The sequence below is a fragment of the Pieris napi genome, chromosome 24 (genome assembly GCF_905475465.1).
Source record: "Pieris napi chromosome 24, ilPieNapi1.2, whole genome shotgun sequence".
In the NCBI taxonomy this organism is placed as follows: domain Eukaryota; kingdom Metazoa; phylum Arthropoda; class Insecta; order Lepidoptera; family Pieridae; genus Pieris; species Pieris napi.
The window spans coordinates 4,055,224-4,074,974 of NC_062257.1; the positions used below are offsets into that span (position 1 = coordinate 4,055,224).

At 34.8% G+C, this 19,751-nt stretch overlaps 2 protein-coding genes and 1 pseudogene across 10 annotated transcripts in view; all 3 read right to left on the reverse strand.

The window, feature by feature from the left end:
- Positions 1-7,052, reverse strand: part of LOC125061694 (cyclic nucleotide-gated cation channel alpha-3) — a 145,981-nt gene extending 138,929 nt beyond the window's left edge. For all 6 annotated transcript variants that reach the window (XM_047667249.1, XM_047667247.1, XM_047667243.1 and 3 more), the window contains exon 1: positions 6,904-7,052. The gene's annotated coding sequence lies outside the window, so the exon portion shown is untranslated. The remainder of the gene's footprint in view (positions 1-6,903) is intronic.
- A 2,075-nt stretch (positions 7,053-9,127) lies between these two features.
- Positions 9,128-9,246, reverse strand: LOC125061960 (annotated as a pseudogene).
- A 5,564-nt stretch (positions 9,247-14,810) lies between these two features.
- LOC125061664 (flap endonuclease GEN) overlaps positions 14,811-19,751 on the reverse strand; it is a 102,490-nt gene continuing 97,549 nt past the window's right edge. For all 4 annotated transcript variants that reach the window (XM_047667188.1, XM_047667189.1, XM_047667187.1 and 1 more), the window contains 3 exons: positions 18,976-19,120; positions 17,924-18,001; positions 14,811-15,889 (listed from right to left, as the gene is read on the reverse strand). In XM_047667188.1, the coding sequence (XP_047523144.1) occupies positions 14,850-15,889; positions 17,924-18,001; positions 18,976-19,120 (1,263 nt within the window). In that variant the 3' untranslated portion in view covers positions 14,811-14,849. The remainder of the gene's footprint in view (positions 15,890-17,923; positions 18,002-18,975; positions 19,121-19,751) is intronic.

Below are 19,751 nucleotides of genomic sequence, written 5' to 3' on the forward strand. Positions count from 1 at the left end.
TCTTGTTCTGAGTTTATACATCTCGTTAAATAAGAAATTATATTTTTTGTAAATCCTATAATTAATCTTTTTTTATCTGTGTATGTGGTATAAGTGATGGACAATTTCAAAAGCACAACACAAGCAAAACAAACAATAAACAAAATTAAAATGACTATAGAAGTACGATTAAAAAATAGTTAAAACTCCTTCATTCGTTTAAAAGGTCAATGTCATTATGGTCATTCAAAATTATTGGCAGAGCTGCTAACTTCACGCATATTCCATTTCTTTTTACTTGTAGATTGTCTTATTCCCATCTCGCTCGCTCACGCTCGGCGCCGGCTATAATCACACTGATAATTTTGTGTCACGGTGCGCGCGCATCGTAAAATTTCACTCTCATCAATTTTTCATAACGCGCCTAAAGAAGTATAACTTCAATAAACTTTTCTACATAAACATTTTTAACCATATCTAATCTAATACGGGTGGTATTTCCTATTCTGCCTTGATGTTCGATAATGAAACGTATAAATGCTTTGAAATGTCAACGCTTCGGCACAACAGTATCAGTGACATTACCCACACACGTTCTAAAAATGTTTCCGTTCAGATATAGAATGTGGAAATATTAAATTCCCTAAAATATTTTGCTAACGTGGCGTTTCGCAGGTCTTTAAATACTAAAAGTTATTTAACATAACTTATATAAATAAAAATGAATCGCTTTTAGTTTCTAATAAGCATAAAACTCGAAGACGGCTGGATTAATTCTGGTCTTTTTTTATTTATACCATGAATATTATGGAGAGAAAGAAAGAAAAATTTCATGACAATATTTATAAAAGCAGGCAACACATCCTAACATGTATATGGGTTGTACTTGCAAAAAGCAAGCCTTCCCGAAAATTCTACTATTCCCATTTTCCGCCTTCAATAGACTGGAGGACATTTAAACTAATTATAACTCAAAAAACATTACTTCCCAAGAAAATAATTAATTTAAATCAAAAGATCATCTCGATATTACTTTTGCGCAAATAGTTATATAGCAACACTTACGTCCCTGCAATAAGTGCGAAGGGGACGATGGCTGGCCATGCATCTTCCTCGTGAACGGATGCTACTTGTGGTGACTGGTCGTAATTGAATTCGGGTATATGGTGATATTATTTATAATTTCAACCTATACATGTGTTTTTTTATATATAGATATAATATATAATAGGGGGGGCACGAGAGCCTACGGGACGCCCATAAAGGGCAGTCATCGCAGCCGATGGACACCCATTTTTAGTGGGTGCGTTGCCCACCTTTGAAGGAGGAGTACACTAACTTTGAATAGTTGGAGGTTGTATCTCTCAGTGAAGACCACCGGGAGTCGATTCCACAGTTCGGTTATCTTTTATAGACTATGTTTTTCTTCTCAATATGATGTAATTGCGTGCTTCTATTTTGATAGATGCTAAGGGTTTATTACTTTATTATGATACACCAAAACTTGGCAGTTAAAAAGAGAGGCGGAGAGTGTCTTCCTAGATCTTCTCGCCCGCTCTATGGTATAACTTGGGAATTGGTAGAAAATGTAAATTTAGAATTTTTAAATATACGTTCATCAGTTCATAATTATATTTTTAGGAAATTGGCACACATCTTTGGAAACCTTTCTTAATGTCGCTGTCAAGTTATACTGTGTGGTCATATTGTACCATAAATGTTTTTTTATGTTAAACGATATAAAGGTACATTTACCACTGTGTTCACTGTCCCGAAAATAATCGAAAGCATATTGTGGTCATAACTCAAGGGCTAAGGGTCGCGTATAACAATTTTTCGAGACAAATAATACTGTTGCAACACTATGAGTCTTTGCTCATTTATTTTATTATGGACTGCGATGTATATGTCGAGCTACTCAACCAAGTCTGGTAACTTATATATATTTTATATACCTTACATATAAAATAGAGGTTTTGTCGTACTGGCCACTTTGACCTCAAATATCTCCTCTTTGGGTAGGAATTCCAAATTTAATTTTTACATCTATTTACGCGTGCATTTGTTTTTCGAAAACCTTGATTCATTTTCCCGTTTTAATGTTTTTGCTTGGCGTCACTCTATTTATAAGATGGAAAACATGAAATATCGCGATTTTTATGATTACGAGTATATGTATAATATTATTAGACTTCTGCCCTGCGATTCTGTAACTCACTTTTCTGTAACAATAAACTACAAGCTCCCACCTTTTCAGAATGCCAAATCATAAAATGCCTGCTTCACGACTGATTTGAGAGCGACCGCCGATGCGAAAACCGCTGTGTGAGTTCGAAAAGTGAGTTACAGAATCGCAGGGCTGTGTCTGTAGTCGATTTTTGGGTATCTACCGAGAGCAGTGTTTTGCTTATGCTTTACGCATACCCCACGGCGCATTGTACCTTCTTGTGCTAGAAGGTTAAGTGGGACTCGCTACTGTGATTATCCGGTAAAACCCCCACAATACCACCAGTAATCTACCGAGGCAGGACACGGTAACAGTAGCCTTGTTCATGGTATGGACATTGGCACTGCAAGGGCCATACTCACATCAGCCAATTCGCCCTGATTTGTAGAGATGGGAGGATGCAATGCGTGCAAGGATGCGTCATCATCCCTTATTTTGGACGCATGATCCCCCTGATGTCGTAGGTTCGAACACCGGGAGAACATGGATTTTTCTACGGTGTTTCTGTAAATGTCGAACGTTGAAGGATAACTAGTCTAAAGCACCACTAGTTTTTGAATGTGACAACGTCTTATAATTCAATGGTGCCGGCTGCACGCACGAAAAAATATGACTCATGCGGCGTTACCTCTGAGGCGTTCCATTTATGGCTTGAAGTGCAAGCGAGAGCGCGGAACGAGCGACAAAGAGGCACAATTTGGCATAACTATATTTATGCATACAACTAATTGTAACTTGATCAATTCAATTGTGATTGTTACTTAGCTTCTTCTCTAAATCTATACAAAATATCTATCAAACAAACAAAATTAAAATTTTCTTTTGAAAAATGCAACCGTTCCATCAGTATTTTCTTATGACGTTGTCACGTTCAACTATCGTCAGTAAACCGACTTTACGGACATCCTATTTTTTTATATTACAGTTTGGCTAACCTTCATCGTACAATTAATAATAATACAAAAATCTATTGGTGCTGTGATTCGAACCCAAAACTTCGGGATTGAGATTCGCATTGGCTTACTCGGAACACGATACATATTTACAATACAATTTTATTTAGTTGCCTACGTAGCACCTGTTACAAAGGCTGTGGCGCTCAATGCAGGCTTTCTGTTCATAATAAAAGCCTGAAAAAACTTCCATAACAGATACAAATGTTGCAAACATAATTGTTTTAACGAATATATCTCTTTTTAACACAGATAGATTTTGTTATAAGGGAGTTATTAAGCAACGAGAAGTTAATCTAATTTATATAAAATTAAGGTGCCACAATGTTCGTTCCCATACTCCTCCGAAACGGCTTGACCGATTGTTAAGAAAGTTTTTATGGATATTCAGCAAGTCTGAGGATCGGCTACTATCTATATTTCTAACCTAAGGGGCGGGTGTCCAGCCTAAAAAAATTGTTTTTTTTAGATATTTTTTTAATGATACAGCATACAAAAATACATACAGCCTCTAATTTTCACCCTTCTACGATCAACTCCTATTTTTATTATTGTAGATTTTTATTAAACTAAAAAAAAATCCTAGAAATAATAACAATATACATGGCAAAGCAACGTTTTCCGGGTCAGCTAGTATCATATAATATAATATATAAATAAGATCGTTTCGCTTAAATGGATCTTTAATCCTACCTTAATGACTTTTATTCTTTTTTTTAATTTATTTGCAAGAATATGGCACAAAAATGATATGGTGGTATAATCTAAAGTTCGCATATTCTGCCGCGTGTGCAAATTTGTCTTAAAAGCTAGAATAGAAGTTACAATTACATTAAGAGTCATGTCATTAAAGTATTATTTCGCTTCGTAAGGTATTAGTTTAATATGTGTGAGTAATGAATGAATGAACGCCCTAATTTTTATACATGTGTATGTCGCAAATATATCGTAAACTAAAAGTATTGTGTGTGTGTGTGTTGTAGTATTACATAGGGACACGTTTTATCACGGTTTAATACTTATTTAATTCCCTTCGGAGGGGATATGTGGAATGCTTTCGACGTACATAATATGTGTTTATTTTGTTTTAATAATAATAATCCAGTTGCGCTACAACCATTAAAAAGTCTCGGCCTGTGTTGTGTTATTTCATAGACAAGATTACCAGGCTTGTGTCTGTTGTTATGTCATCGATTTTTAAAGTCAAAGTCAAATCATTTATTTCAATTAGACCACCTAAAATGGCACTTTTGAACGTCAAACAAAATACAAAGAAGATTCTAGTTGCCCCTTCCAAAAGGTAGTTTCGTGTGGAGAAAAATGGGCAAGAAACTCCACACTAACTCTTTTAAAATAGGTTTACAATATTTTGTTTACATTTGTTAAATAATTATATGTGAAGACAATGTACTCTTAGAATAAAACTACTATACTAAAAAGTTAGTATACATGTTCCTCACATATTTACAAATATCGAAACCGTAGAATATTTACATTAAAGAGTAATAAAAATAATAAAAAAACACAATAAAACAGTGTGTGAGATAATAAAATAATTACATTTGTAAAGTTTTGTAGGTGTTTAGGTTTTAGACATGACTTACGTTACGTACTCCATGCATAGACAATTGTCTATGGAATTCCATAGACGACCACCTTAGGGAGGGGGTGGAACACTTACGCCAATGCTCTTCATTATAATGAGCATTATCGGTCGCGTAGATGTTTGATTGCAGTGTTGGCCTAGTGGCTTCAGCGTGTGACTCTCATCCCTGAGGTCGTAGGTTCGATCCTCGGCTGTGCACCAATGGACTTTCTTTCTATGTGCGCATTTAACATTCGCACAAATTCGCAAAAAGTGGACGGCGTGCGTCAGATCACCTACTTGCCTATTAGATTACTGCGCCACTGATCCAATTAATTTATTTTTTATATGTTTGATCGTATTCCTGCTTTTTGTTTCGGCATTTTGTGATAATATCGTGATGAAACCGACACAGTCAAGACACAGGGATACAGGTATCAAACATGTCAAAGCGGCAATTCTTTATGTATCTTATAAAATATAATGAAATGTAAATACATTTCTATATACTATATTAGTTCCCAGTCTTGGTACTTTGACGTCTACATCACAATCCATAATAATAAAATAGCCTTTATTCTGCTAAAGGGTTAAGGATCTGTTTCACAATGTACGGATAAGTTCTACATAAGTTCCAAATTAGCTATTTATTACTTATTGGTAGGATAAACACTATTGTTGCGTTTCACGACTGTCAGATAGCGCTATTCGTCACATAAATTCCATCAAGTTATGAGTCCGATGAATGTCAAATAGCACAATTTATCTTTCAAATAGTTTATGTGTTGCATAGCTATTTGGTACTTTATCCATACATTGTGAAACAGACCCTATGTCTCAGTCATTGTTTTTAACTACTAAGTACCTACTCGACGGAAGGCCTCAAAATTCTTCCATCTATCTCTATTCCTCGCGATAATTTTCCAATTCTGGAACACACAGACGCATTGCAGTCTATACATATACGAAACAATTGAATTCTCTATAATAATTCAGTCTGTAAGTTAGCCCCTGGTAGATAGTACCGGTAACCCCAGAGCTGGTGCTTTTCTCGCACGAAAAAGTATCTCAATACAGCGAGGAAATCCTGCCAGCGTTAAAAGTACACTTCCACAGGGACCACACTTCTTAAATGTGTTTTATGTTTCTTTTTATTATTATTATGCCACTGTAGGTTAAGAAAATATGTGTGTTATGTTTAGGTTTTATTTAATACTAAGTCTTAATGCACCGATTAAAATAGTCTCTTTTAATAATAGCGTTAACCAATTGACAGAAAAAGACGCAATTTTAGTTAAAAGAATGCATTGTTTTAGTTTATAGAAAGCAGAGTAAAATAGTTTTATTTTATAGTTTTCTGTTTAAGTTCTAAATTAAATTTGCATTGATAATGGCAACATTCAGGGAAAATATTTAAAATAATATCTACAATTTAATATCCATCTCCTGACCACTGAAAACGCCAAGATATGAATAACGTAATAAATAATTCATGTCGTAAAATGAGCTTTTTAAAAGCGCCTAGGTTTGAGCTTTAAATGAACATTTATAATGTCATAACCAAACCAAAATTAATCAAACAATAAACAATTCAATAATTCCACGTAGATAATCTAAGAAATTTTCACAAGACGATAAAATGAAAAGAAACTTCACTGATTCGTATGAAATTTTCATAAATTGTTTTAGGAAAAACCTTTAAAAGAAATTTAATTAAATCACTCATACAGAGTGTTCACGCATGACTGAACGCGTACCACAAAGAACAGATTATATCGCTAAAACAGAGCTCAAAAGATATATTTAAAGGTTATCTAAAGCTCAATACAATAAGTAATGAAGCATTATATTTAATGGCCCATGAAAGCCTATATAAAAGTGTGCAAAAATCTCTCGTTTTGCCTACAGAACCGGCTCATTAGCCTTTTGATAAAACACCCAAATAGCATATAATTCCAGTCTTTTCTCGAACTTTCTGCTGTAATCAACGACTATATAGCTTTTACCGGAAACCGTATAGTTCCAAACAATAAAAAATATAATAGAATTAAAATTAAAACACTTCTAACACTAATAGCTTTGCTTTAATTAGACTATGAGAAATTGATTGCACGTGCGCTCGCTCTGGAGGTTATACATTCCCAAAAATTAACACTTACACATAAAATCCCGCTTGTCTCACATCGCGCCACAACCGCCAGTTCACAAAGCTCACAAACACACACACACAGATATATCTAGCCCGGGGCTCCTCTGAACGCGGCTCAACACGGTAGGAACGTCACGCTCTGGTGCTGAGAGACTAAAGCGTACGTCGCAATGACGAAACGGCCGGGGACGCGCGCGCGCCCTGCGACGCAGCCTCCGATCCGCCCCGACCACCCGCGATCTCCCGATAGAGGGGTGAACAAACCCAAATACTTCTCATTCTAACACACTGACGAGGTTAAAAAGGATTTAGACAGTTCGATCGTGCTCTGAACCTTATCAAAATTTGCCCCCTTTATCATTAATTCCGTCATAGCGTTATATATTTATATATGTACCTTTAAAAAATGAAATATGTATAGTATGGAACATAAGATACAGGTATCACTTATTCCGCGTCATTAAATTTGAATCTGTAGGCAAACTCATCGGCAAAGAAGACAGAGGGTGTAGGCCGAGAGAAAAGGCCGGCGTAGAAAACTCTCGGTACTCTTTTAAAATAGCAAATCATCAAACAACACTTATTTTAAAAACATCGCAAATTAATTAGAAGTAGCCTGTCTAGCACTAGTCCCAGGCCCTTTTATCAACTCTAGTTAACTTTATAGTAAGCCTTTTTGCACAGCTTTTATTTCACATTTCTTAAATTTCTTAAAATGATAAAAGGGCCTCTAGGATTTTATTAAAGAGTATCCATTTTCCCAAAACGGAATAACTAACTTTATATAGTCTAGTACGGGGAAATTGCAGCCCGCGTTTGTTCCGAGTATTAACATTGTGCGTATGTTGTATTCTAGTAAACTTATCACTATTTTTGTACATCATATTTTCATAAATATATTGCGAGGGAAAGGTAAGTATATTAATTTCCTTGAATTTATCTCTCAGAGATTCCCTACATTTTAAATTATAGATTGCACGAATAGCCCGATGATGACCGCGTTGTCATATAATTTAACCTACAGTCTTCACAACACAGATATTTTCAATTCGATGCAGTACTTAAAACGCGTTTAAAAAGTATATTAGAGCAGTGTTGGCCTAGTGGCTTCAGCGTGCGACACCCTGAGGTCGTAGGTTCAATCCCCGGCTGTGCACCAATGGACTTTCTGTGTGCGCATTTAACATTTGCTCGAACGGTGAAGGAAAACATCGTTAGGAAACCGGCTTGCCTTAGACCCACAAAGTCGACAGCGTGTGTCAGTGAGGCTGATCACCTACTTGCCTATTAGATTGACAATTGATCAGGAAACAGATATGGAAATCCTAAAATGGTTGTAGCGCCACTTTTTTTTTAAATATGTTTTTACCAATACTTTGTATATTTTGAACTGTGTTGATACATGAGAGCTTAATTAAAAATTGAGCTTTATTGTAATAACATTAATTGACGACTCATTGGTCTAGAGGTTACCCCTGACTGCGAATCCATGGGTAACGGGTTCGATCCCCAGCTGCGACGAACATCGATGTGATGAGCATTTGGTGTTGCGCTTAGATCTTGGGTGTTTAAATATGTATTTATATGTCTATCTATAATATGTATGTATATCCGTTGCCTAGTACCCATAACACAAGCTTCACCAGCTTAGCATGGGACTAGGTCAATTGGTGTGAATTGTCTTAAAAAAAAAAAATTCAGCGATACATATACATTTTATGATTCCTTAAATAACTTTTTTTAGTACGGGAACATCTTTAAGTCTTTCACCAAAATACGTTGCCTCGTTGATGTTTCTGGACACTCTTCCACATCTTCGCGCAATCGATATTTTCAGCTGAACGGCCTGTTCTTGGTCTCCCTGACTTAGGTCTATCCAATGTTGAGCCAGTTGCTTCAAGGCGTGTGGCAAAACGTCGGATTGTGCGACCAATCTGTGCCGGACGGTGGGGTAATCGTCGACGATATTCACGTTGTGTTTTTATCACTGATGAATTATTCCGTAAGAACATTGACACGATTATTCCACGTTAATAAGTAAAACGGTCCATGTTTATTTTCAGTGTATTTTACATTTGTTCACTACACATTTTCAACAACAGAATGACAGGAAATTTCATATAAAAAAACTTTAGAGGTGTTAAGGGACACCCGGATGGAACGAAATTCCTTTCGATTAATTTATATGTTAATTGGTATCATAACAGTATGATAGATCTACGACGAAAAAAAAAAGCCAACATCACGAGGTGTTCCCAGGCGGTCACCCATCCAAGAACTGACCTCGCCCGACGTTGCTTAACTTCGGTGATCGGACGAGAACCGGTGTATTCAACGTGGTATGGACCACGCAATGGAGCAAATAGCAAAAAAGTGTCGTGACAACTTTTCGTAAGAATTTTTTCCGTCTAGCCCCCTTTCACAACGCACGATATTAGGAACTTCGTTCCAAAAGTAAACAAATTTTCTTTAGTGCCAGTACTTTTGCGCCACCCATTATAATAAAATTAAAAAATTTGGTAAACCTCATGTTATTTGTTTCATTCTTCAATTTTTCTTGTAATTTGTTATATATTTTTATTCAGCAGGTCCTGAGTTCGAACTCCCGACCTGAGCTCGCGTAAGAACTAATACTACCCAATATACCTAAAGCTAAAAGGTTGGAACAAGGGCTGTATTGGAAGGTTTAGAAAGCTTCGAAAACAAAGAATGACCCCATTGTCGCTGGTTTGTAAGAAGTCCCAATGCGAGCTTATTTGAAAGCTATATGAAATTGTCTTTTTTAAGCGAAATACTAAAAATATCTATTAGAATTAAAAACAAAAATGTGTCAAGACATTATGTGTAAGATTTGGAAACCCTTCTACTGTAACATAACTTAATAGCACACACACACACACACACAAATATAAAGTATTTACTATATTCTTAACATACATAGTAATTTATAAATTAGTGGCGCTACAACCTCTTTAGGTCTTCGCCTCAGATTTCTGAATCTGTTTCATGGTCAATTTTAAATCTAATAGGCAAGTAGGTGATCAGCCTCCAGTGCCTGACACACGCCGTCGACTTTTTGGGTCTAAGACATGTCGGTTTCCTCACGATGTTTTCCTTCACTGTTCGAGTAAATGTTAATTGCGCACATAGAAATAAAGTCCATTGGTGCACAGCATAGTAATAATAATAATTAAATGTAATAGAAAATTAAAACAAATTTAAAAAGTTTATCTTTAATGCTAGCAGCATTTCTTCTATTGCGATACTTATTCGTTTAACGAGGAAAGCGCAGGCGCCAACTTAAATCTTCAATTAGTGAGTGCACTTGAGCCCCACGGCCCAAGAGTCTCTACTCCAAAGGGAACAAAATCAAAGTTGGAGAAAAGACTTATATTTGAGCCGTATTTTATTTTTCTTAAAACTTTTTTTTTTTAAGACAATTCACAGCAATTGACCTAGTCCCATGCTAAGCTGGTGAAGCTTGTGTTATGGGTACTAGGCAACGGATATACATACATATTATAGATAGATAGACATATAAATACATATTTAAACACCCAAGACCTAAGCACAACACCAAATGCTCATCACATCGATGTTCGTCTCAGCCGGGGATCGAACCCGGGACCCATGGATTCGCAGTCAGGGGTACTAACCACTAGACCAATAAGTCGACAATAACACAAAACTAAGTTAATAGCTTTTTTTGAATCATTGTTAGTACTGTAAAGATATCAAGTATATAAAAAGCTCGGATTTATATTTGTTTAATGTGTTTTATTTACTTAAGAAATCTTAAAAATGGTTGCTGTGAAGTTGTTAGGATATTTTTAACTTCAAAAGTTGTAAATATTTTTTTTGCAATAAAATAATATTGCGGGTGTTAATTGAGATGTAAGCTATGTTATCTTTTAAGTTAGATCAAACTGCTCACTGTGTGCAAATTTGATTGATATCGGTTCGGTAGTTAAGGAGTCCATTGCGGACAAACAACGTGACGCGTAATTTAAATATAATAATTTGAATATTGCTCATTTGTTTTCATACGCTCATTGTCTCAAAGTGGCGTATACTTCAACCTCTTCATTAGAGTAAGGAGCGTTCAATAGCTTTGAGAATCTCAACAATTTTGAACCTTTGATCCAACCAGGGTTGGACTGTATAAAATCTTTTCTCACATATATTTCTGCGTTCTCAACGGTCGCTTTTCCAATTTTCCAAACTTTTTTATGTAATAGTATATATAGTAGTATAGTATTTTTATCCAATAGGAGGCAAACGGGCAGGAGGCATAGGCAATAGTTTAAAAAAAATGTTGTTACTTATATTAATTTGATAACGTTACAACTTACAATATATTTTAATAATGTGATGATGTAATAATATAAGAATTGACTATTATATGATTGATAATGTATATGTAACCTAAATAAAATTATACCTTTTAAATATGTAAGTCAAATGTGTACGCCATGATGTAGAATATGCGTTTAAATTGTATCACCATAGTATTAAGTCCTTAAATATGAAATTGGCGTTTTGATAGGAGGAACAAAAAGTGTTTTTTTTTAATAATAATATTTAATAATCAAAGTATGTACCATCGCTATGCACTTTTGCCATATTATAGGTAGTTCATTGATCCCTTTACTAAAACAACAATTGGGACGGGAATCAATAAAATCTTTGAAGATGGTTTCGCCCCATCAGAGTTGAAATTTTTACCTAATATTTTTGTACCATATTCTTGCAAATACGAGCAGGTCGTAGGTTCGATCCCCGGTTGTGCACCAATGGACTTTCTTTCTATGCGCATTTAACATTCGCTCGAACGGTGAAAGAAAACATCGTGAGGAAACCGACATGTCTTAGACCCAAAGTCGACGGCGTGTGTCAGGCACAGGCTGATCACCTACTTGCCTATTCGATTAAAAATGATCATGAAACAGATTCAAAAATCTGAGGCCAAGACCTAAAGAGGTTGTAGCGCCACTGATTTTTTTTTTATTCTTGTAAAAACATAAATATTACTATTATTATAAGTGTACACTCTTATTGCAACACAACAATGAATAATTCACTAACGATAATTAATTATATTGCGCTTAATTGTATTAAGTTTCGTGGAAAGCTGTACAAAGTACTTCGATACCAGAGAGGTGTTTCGGGACGTCACCTGCCGAGTTCCCAGTATCAATTTGCTGTTTAATCGTTTCCGATCAACGTTAAAATTCGAAGTGGTTTAATTACTGTTTGATTCCTCAAACCAGGAAAAAGATTTTATTTAAGTTACTCTTAGTTATTTGGCAATCTTTATCTATATAATAACCTATTATTATATCATACTGTATTTGATGAACTATAAGTCATACTTAGTTTTTTTTTAAATATAATTAGTTTTTTTTACTTTCCAAAAGAGCCCCAAATTCTTGTGTGCCCAATGGCCCAAGCCTAGTTTTTTTTTAAAGACAATTCACACCAATTGACCGAGTCCCATGCTAAGCTGGTGAAGCTTGTTTTATGGGTACTAGGCAACGGATATACATACATATTATAGATAGATAGACATATAAATACATATTTAAACACCCAAGACCCAAGCACAACACCAAATGCTCATCACATCGATGTTCGTCTCAGCCGGGGATCGAACCCGGGACCCATGGATTCGCAGTCAGGGGTACTAACCACTAGACCAATGAGTCGTCAGTTTAAGACTGTTTAAGACGGCCCTGCTGAGGATCCTCCTTTAGGTCAAGTTCTGTTCGCCGTCCTTCTCCAGTACTACTACATGATACAACTAGCAATTAAGGGAAAAAGGCGCTAGAAAAAGTGGCTATATTTAAAGGTATAATTAAAACGAAACGTTTAAATTGGTGAAAAATACGCTTTTCCAAAAGTCTATTAAAGTTGACTCGGATCACATTCCTTTTTGTTCTAAGCTTTCGTACAAAGTCACGTGAATGCACCGCTTAAAGGATTTGAACAGCTAACTAGGCGCTTATTTAAAGTACTAGCAGATTTAAAAACATGGTCCATAGATGTGTGTTGCCATGGTAACATATATAGCAGTTACGGTAGTATTTAGAAGGATAAACGGCCGCTTTCTATACTCGATCTATAATCTAAAATTATTTCCAATTCAGATTTTCGCAAATTTAAATTGATAAATGTCAAAATTCGATCTGTCGAATTCAAAGATATTTTACAAAAACGATCGATCGACCTTTGTGAGAAAAGGATTGAAATATTAATCTCTAGTAGTAAAAAATTGAAAAAAAAAATATTGGTTGTTTGTAAAGTAGGTTTACGATCGAGATGTTTACGTGATAACGTCTTATTGGTGATATAAGTTTTTGGGAAGTAAGGAATTAATGAAGATAACAATTTTTTCAAATTTTAAATTACATCTATCGTTTTATTCACACTTTTGATGATAAATTTCGGGTGTAAAATGACAAGTTTACTTATTCGACTATGATATACATTTTTCTTCATACATTCACGGAATGACTGGCAGCGCTCGAGATGAGACGGGAGTTCGGTCCGTCTCTCTCTCGTTATACCTGCGATCGCGCTCGTGAGGTTTTGGTGTGACACAAGTTTCTGAACATGTCACCCGACTAAAACGATTTTAAAGACGTTATCACGTCAAAAACAATTTCAATTCAAACGTAGTTCCTAAGTTATAAACATATAAAGGGCAGATATCAAAAATATTTTTTTTTTGCGTCTGCGACATTATTCATTGACGTCCCAATCGGTCGTAGCTTGATCTATAATCTATGTATTCGCAGATAAGGCAACTATTCTTCTTATAGTGACAAATCCTTTCAAAGGTAGGGAATGATCATTGCTGCTTTAATTTTGAACGCCGTGCTTCTGAACAAACTATTGCCGAAGACTATTTTATCAAGATGTGTGTCAAAGTTGAAGGAGCTCATACTTTTTGTTGTCGAAAGATGTGAATATACGAAAATTATAGAATATTTCGGACATTGATTGACATTCACCGTCATAAGCGAAGTACTTCGTTCGTGAAGTTTGTTCTTCTCGTAGACAGACTATGGTATAGACCAGGCATCAGCGTATAGAGTGTGAGATAGCGAATAATCAACATATGTCGTATTTACAGTTTCAATTAATTGAAGATTGCTTATTATTGACCAAAATACACATGAATAATTCTTGAACAAAGTTACTGAGTCGTGACAAAATAAGCTACTTAACGATGAAAGGTTATGTTTGGTTCTTTACGTTGACTATAGCTTTTACAGCTAATTATGCAACAATTCACCATCACTGACACTTTAAATACACCTCTTAAAAGGATAAAGTCTTAAAATATGGGTTTGACTTGGGTTTCACAGATTTATCAGTAAGCGGTGAAAACTTGTTTACCACCAAGGGCTCGGTGGTAAACAAATAAAACCGGATACGCAAATAGAGACAGAGAAACTGATATTCTGTTTCGCTCGCACTTAAGTATTTCGCGTTAATGCCTTCTCTCTTTAGTTATTATTGTTATTTTAGAAGCTCACCTAGTTCTATACTCTATCTACGGTTCTTCTGCATTCTGACCACGGTTATATTTCGTATGCAAGTCCAAGATATATTAAGCATATGACTGTAAAGCCAGAGCTACCAGAGTCCTACCAGAGAGAGCTACCAGATACCATCCGTATCACCTCGACTGCCAGAATGCTTGCAACGCACTTGCGATGCAAAAGTCAGTGACCATGGGCGGCGGTATCACTTAACAACAGATGAGCCTCCTGCCCCTTTGCCGCCTATTTTAAAAAAAAAGTCCCTTCCAATTTTTGACATAAGTTCTATCAGCGTCCAAGATTCTACGTCATAGAAGAGCACAGAGGAGACGTAACATTGCAGTTTTAGTTGATTGAAAAGAAAACACCCTTTAAATTAAATTTTTTATTCAAGGTAATAAAGGCGAAATTATAATTTAATATCAGGTAAACTATAATCAACTGTTTCATCATGATCAAGCGACATTTCAAACGCGTCCCCTTCAACCAATTTATCAAAGAAGTAACTTTTCCGGGATTTTCGGGGGCTATTTTTGGGGGTCGAACAGTTAATATCGATTCTCTTCTGAAATACCAACTTAACGAGGTTATTATTAACTTTCGCTGTAGTAAAACTAGGCGCTTTCGATACTATATCGTCAACTATTCCAGATAAATCACTTTCAATATCTGTATCAAGAATATGTATTGAATTTTCTTTATTGTCAAAATTATCTTTTGCATCAAAAACTCCTTCTTTTATTACGTCAGCTGCAGATAGATCGACTTCTTTATTTTTTGCTTTCATCCCGTAGGTGTGACCTTTTTCGAAATTGTTGGCTTTAGAGTCTGTTGACAGTATATCATAAATTGCAGATTTATCATGTTCTATATTGCTTAGATCATTTATTGATTTTCTTCTTTTTTCGTAGTCAATTTCTTTTGCTTCATAAACTAATCTTGATTTAGAACCAAGACCAATTAGCGTGGATAGATCATGTATATTTCCAACATTATTTATAGAATCTCTGTGGTTTTCGTAATTTCTTGACTCTATATCTCCAGATTGATCATATACACTTTTTCTTTCTTTATCGAGTTTTTTTCTGGACTCATTTCGTGATAAAGAGTTCAAACTGGACTTTCTTTTCTTTAGATAGTTCTCAATTGTGCCTTTAGCATTTCTTTTAATTTTTCGTTTTAACTTATTGACACTTACACTTAAGTTTAGGCTTTTAGATAAACTTAAGTTCTTCATGGAATTATTTAAGTTTGATATTTTTTGTTTACGCGTGTACTTTCGTTTTGGTTTATCTGTTTTTGGGTCTGCTGTTTTCTTTTCTCTTGTCTTCTTCACTTTTGGTGGTTTCTTGATGGATTCTTCGTAAGCTTCAACTAATTCTGGATAAAACTCCTTCATCAAGTCTTGCCTTTCAACCGTCGTCCATATATCTGCTATTTCTTCACCATCTTAAACAAAATTGAAAAAATTGAAACTGCTTGTTTGATAAAATTATCTATCAAATCTACTTAGGGTCTTTTTCACAATGTACGGATAAGTTCCAAATTAGCTATTTATTACTTATTGGTAGGATAAACACTATTGTTGCGTTTCACGACTGTCAGATAGCGCTATTCGTCACATAAGGTCCATCATAAGCTATGAGTCCGATGAATGTCAAATATCACAATTTATCTTCCAAATAATTTGTGTTGCATAGCTATTTGGTACTTTATCCATACATCGTGAAACAGACCCTTAGTGTCGAATTAAATTTACAATGTCGATAATCGTTCTGAAATAGCTTATAACAGTCAATAAAAAAATATATTCGCGACGGTCATATTTGGAACTTTTTTTAATTGATTTCAGTGGAAAATTGAGTACCTAATGAAAACAGTTTCAGTAACATTATATATTAAATAAATCGTTTAATTTGTTATTAAACTCCAACTATGCATGAAATTATCTTTCTACCTAGTAGAGCATATCTTAGACCAAATATCGAAGTGTCAGACACAGAAGCCTGATCGTTATCAAAGAAATGGATGCGATTTGAGGCCAATACCCATATAGGGTTGCACCACTGATTTATTTTTATTTATTCATAAAACTAAGCGAATTGGCGCTAACACATGTTAAAAAGAGGACAATCGATATGAAATATATGTTATAGAAAGGATATACAATGTAAATAGATATATATAGGTCGGTTATCGAAAGCTGGCGGGTTCACAGTACTCACACTAATGCAATTTCACATACAGTATGTTTCAAAATATGATTTTTTTGCCATGCTATACATTTTAGTCCACTCTGGTGTTAGTAAGGTTGGGTGGGTTGTAAATAAATAAAAATGTGTCAAATACATATAAATATTAGGTGCATACGAGGGTGGATCCAAAAGTTCTAAGCCAGACCAAGAACGTGAAAGAGTAGTTTGTGTAAATAATTTTTCATATTTCGACATAAGCTCCATCTAGCTCAACACACTTCACTTTTAGTTCACTAACAATTCTTTCAATACTCGCATCTGATGTCAAATTAAATATAACATTTTTTCATTAAACTGCTTTTATTAAGATGCTTAAAATAATTAAAAACATTGTGCACCATTTCACGAGATTGCCCTGGTAATGTTTGAAAAAAGATCAACATGTATAAAATAATAATAATATAAAACAGTAAAGATCAACATAAACAGTAGCAAAAGAAAAACAATAACTGTCTCTTATATACTCATAAGCTTGACCGAGCGCGAGAGAGATGGACAGTCTTTTCATGATGTATTTGTGATTGTATTTCAGTTTGACATCACGTGTCGCGCTTATTCACAGACACTATACAAGCACAAAGTGTAAATGTGTTGAAGCCGCCAGCTTTAGATAACATACCTATAACAAAGCGAATGAAAACATAATAATAGTAAATAGGACATACTATACTCTGATTTTTAATTCCGTAGAATTCTGACAGCTATCATTTTTTGACATGTCAGAGATGGTAAACCTTTTTGGCCGAACACATTTTTCAATTTACGAGTCTGAACATCTATAGATAAATTATATTGTTAGTTAATTTATCCGTTTCATTAAGTGCGGTGCTCCACATAAAAATTGGTTTAACGGCGAGTGATAACGTCCCTTTTCATCACAAACAGTAAAAAACGCTCAAGTAAAGATAACATTTTATTTTTTTTAAAAGGTTTTCTAAACCTGGAATTAGTAGGCAGTGATGCCAGCTAAAGAATAAAATAAAGTAATTAAAGTTAATTCGATATTGTTCGTGATATTGAAATATTTGTTATTTTTGTATTAGGTCACTTGAGTAAGTAAATATTTAGATTTACCATTTTGTAGGTAAAACATAAAAAATACGTAACAGTATTATTTATTCACAAATGGGTCAAATTTGTCCTCTTTTCGGTGGAGAACTTTTTTGTAGAAACACTTATGAAATGTCAGAACTCTACGGAATAAAAAATCAAATATTATCGAGATTACCTTTAATTTGTTCATCGGGGATCAAAGCCTCATATTGTCCGCTTATATCACTCCATACAACTTCGTAACTTGGTACTCCTGACAAAAAAAAAATTGAATCCCTTGAAGTTTTAAATTGTAATCCAGTACATACCAACATATGGAACATTTAGACGACTCATTGGTCTAGTGGTTAGTACCCCTGACTGCGAATCCATTGGTCCCGGGTTCGATCCCCGGCTGAGACGAACATCGATGTGATGAGCATTTGGTGTTGTGCTTCGGTCTTGGGTGTTTAAATATGTATTTATATGTCTATCTATCTATAACTAGCTGACCTGGCTAACTTCGTTCCGCCCTACAAACTTATAATATCGTTGTTACTTTAATTTAACTTATTTTAGGATTTCATTAATGTTAAGTATTACATTAATACAACTTTTGATCAGGATCAAAGCATGGTTATGCATCTCCTCATTCACCTCAAGATCGGAATTTCTTGAACTGACACGAATTCGACGTAAAATGATGCGTAGTTTTGTCAACAGATTGCACCATATGGTTTTTGCATTCGTAAAATTAATTAATTTATTTATTGTTATTCGATAACTTATCCGATATTTTATTGCTTATTCTGCTATTCTGGACGGAAACAAATTCAACAAATCAAAAACCATGGCAATCGGTCCAGCCGTTCTCGAGTTATAAGTGTTGTAACAAACACGACTTTCTTTTATATATATAGATATGTATGTATATCCGTTGCCAAGTACCCATAACACAAGCTTCACCAGCTTAGCATGGGACTAGGTCAATTGGTGTGAATTGTCTTTAAAAAAAGAAAAGAAAAGAATTTTGCTATACTAGCCCATAGAGACGGTTGAACCGTTTTTTTAGGATTTACCGTGAAATTTTTTAAATTTTTCTCTCCAAAAAAGCCTTCCTTATATTTCAAGGATTTAAAAATATACTAGAATTCTTCTAGAATTTTTCAATTCTTCTTTTAGTTTTGCGCTTAGCAACATATTTAGCGATTCGATAGAGAATGAAACTAGTCTTTTGAATATTCTTACCTCTGGGATTCCTTTTCTTCTTAATTTTGACAGGTTGAATAGTTTTACAGGGTACACAAGCTTGTAGATGCCATTTTGTGAGCAAAGGTAGAAATTTCTCCACACAGTACCGCTCCGTCCAATCCAATTTCTTAGCCATTATTTTCTATAAAGAGTATTTATTCGTATAATTAAAATAATTAACGCTAAAACTACTTAACAGATTTTGATAAAACTGTTTTCAAGGAATACCGTTTAAATCATCACTTATGAAATTTAACACTTGAAAGCCAACTCGAATAAAATCCAACAATACACATAAAACACATTTTTTGTAATCGGTTAAAAAGTTTACTTTATTGTACGTTACGAAACTTTCAAATTATAGAAGTATTGCCTATATGAGATTTTTAGTTTGCGGAGGGTAGTGTCATAAAAAGTCTACCCGCAATTTTTTAACATAAATGAGTTCAGCACATTTCGGAAGCAAAACGCTTAAAAGGCCAGCAACGCATTTGCAAAACTGGCTCTGTGTCCATAGGCGGTATAATTTAACATTAGATGAGCCTACTTTTGTTCTATAAAATACCTTAAAAATAAAATGTCATAACTTTTTCAAACAAACCAGTACAGTCCTTCACGACCTCAATCATCTATTTCGTGATCATCTCTAAAGCGGTCAGATATCTGAGATACACTAATTTTTGGGTCAAAGGCGAAAGTTTCCTCACGATGTTTTCCATCACGAGCAAGAGTTGCGCACATAGTAAGTGCGCAACAAAAAAATAATTCCTAAC